This window comes from Alligator sinensis, unplaced genomic scaffold, assembly GCF_000455745.1.
Source record: "Alligator sinensis unplaced genomic scaffold, ASM45574v1 scaffold558_1, whole genome shotgun sequence".
Taxonomy (NCBI): domain Eukaryota; kingdom Metazoa; phylum Chordata; order Crocodylia; family Alligatoridae; genus Alligator; species Alligator sinensis.
In genome coordinates this window covers 114,995-117,097 of record NW_005842792.1, presented here as the reverse complement: position 1 = coordinate 117,097, position 2,103 = coordinate 114,995, and the positions used below count along the sequence as shown (strand labels likewise).

Genomic DNA, 2,103 nt, shown 5'->3' with positions numbered 1-2,103 from the left:
TAAAGCAGGGGACAGGGTAGAGCAGAAATGGGGTAAAGTAGAGGCTGAGAGTAACCATGGGGAAAGCAGAGGCAAAGGAGTAAGAAGGAGGAGAAAAACAAGGGTGGGGGGGACAGGTAGGAGAAAGCAGTGGGAGGTCAGCAAGCAATGGGGAAAGCAGAGGTGGAGAGCGGGTGGCATGGGGAGCAGGTAGCTGGCAGCCTGACCCCACCCCTTGCTCCCCAGTGCCTGCCCCCCTCCACCTACCTCCCCGCCACCTGTCCCTTCTACTGCTTTCCGCTGCTGATCCAGGCTCAGGAGAAGCCCCAAAGTCACTCCTGAACTTGTCCAGCCCCACAATGCAGGGAGCAGCTGTGCAGGGATCCCGGCTCAGAGAGGGACAGTGAGTGCAGCACACAGGTTCCCCTCCCACCCCAATGGCTGGGAGCAGGCTGGAAGGAGGAATCTGTGGGCTACCACAGCAGTTTCCTGCAGCAGGGGCAGAAGCAATTCAGGTGTGACACTGGGGCTCCCCCTACCCTACCTGCCTCAGCTGAGAGTCAGACCACTCCAGCTGGGAGCTGTGGCAAGTGGCTGTGAAGGGAGCCTGGCTCAGCCAGAGACTGCACCAGCAATGGGCAGATTCCTCCACCCCTACCCAGTTTCCTGACAACAAGGGGGGGAGAGGGGAAAATAATTATTTTGACAGGAATAAATGAGAGAAAAGACAAAAAGGGAGGGTAGCAAATAAACAGGTTTATCCACAGAGTTAATGAAACTACCTCATATGGGCCCTAAAGGAGGGGATTTGTAAGGACAAAGAACTAAGCAGTGAAGTCAGTGAAGGCTGAGTCCTACTGCCTTAGCTCAGAACAGGGGAGAAGGAGCATAAGGTGTTTAAAAAAAAAATCATATTTTTCAACTGATGCCCATCACCCAGGATGGGAGTTAGAGAAGCTCTTGGACCACCTAAATGTATGACTGTAAAGAAAACATGAGAAGGGAAAGGCCCTGGAAGCCAGGATTTAAATGTAAAAGTGAAATCATTAAAAAAAATATTCAGACACTGACTTTTTTTGTTCCTCCAAAACAATTTTTTTTAATATTCAAGATTGTTCCTGTGATTTTCAAAAGTTTAGTTTCACTACACCAATTTTCTGCAAATAGGACCCCTATGAAAAAGTAAACAAAATCTGAAATTGTCTTCAATGATACTTACTGTTGTAAGAATTTTATGAAGTTCAGGGTGCAAAATAGTTCCCTCATTATTTTTATCTAATTTTATGAATGCTTGGAGCAAATCTGTTTTTGTAGCTGGTTTTTCTTTTTTTAAGATAACACAAAAATCATCAAAATTCAGTGTAGTTGTCTGGGGAGTCCAGTACTTATTAACTGTCTTCTGAGATGGATTTCTTCCAGCCTGTTGTAGTACTGAACATAAGAGCACAATATTAACTCTTCATTGACACTGACAGGTAGAAGATATGTTTTTTTCTCTCACTATCTTTCAGTCAGTTCATATGTTAAGACAACCTTTCTTTAAAAAAACAAAACTAACCAATCCAAGGCAAAATAGCCTTGAATAATAAATCTTTTTTTGCATAATGCTAGCAGCTGTGGTTAGGATGTAGACCGAAGACTGCCGGCCTTATTCTAGGGCCAGATTCTGGCCTATGCTGCACATCCATAGCAGGAAGTATGTGGGTGTAAGGCTCCTCTTACAGCTGTGACAGCTGCTCTTGCATGGAGGCAAGAACAGCCTCTGCAGGAATATTACATCCTCAGCTCCATTTTACTGAGATGGAAATAAAACGGGAACTGTCCCCCTAATCCAATAATGTATAGGAAAGTACATTGCTGAAGTACACTGCACTATAAGCAAAATATAAGCAAAACAGGAGGGAACCAGGAAAGAAATGGTGATGTTTCAAATCACAATTTGGCTTTATGGCTGCTTCTGTGGCAGCACAAGATTGTGGCCATAGATTTATAGAAAAAATATAAAGAATCTGCTCTGCAGCTATGCCTTACTCATGTGCATAGTCCCACTCAGCTCAATGGGGCTTCTTGGAAGAGTAAGACCTGCAGGATCAGAGTCACAATTGGATAAAATATCCATGAACT

At 44.7% G+C, this 2,103-nt stretch overlaps 1 protein-coding gene across 5 annotated transcripts in view; it reads right to left on the bottom strand.

The window, feature by feature from the left end:
* Window positions 1–2,103, bottom strand: part of EFCAB7 (EF-hand calcium binding domain 7) — a 46,051-nt gene that overhangs the window by 31,725 nt on the left and 12,223 nt on the right. For 4 of the 5 annotated variants that reach the window (XM_006035049.3, XM_025191182.1, XM_025191181.1 and 1 more), the window contains exon 3: window positions 1,199–1,410. The exons of the other annotated variant lie outside the window; for it this stretch is intronic. In XM_006035049.3, the coding sequence (XP_006035111.1) occupies window positions 1,199–1,410 (212 nt within the window). The remainder of the gene's footprint in view (window positions 1–1,198; window positions 1,411–2,103) is intronic. 5 annotated transcript variants of the gene reach the window in all.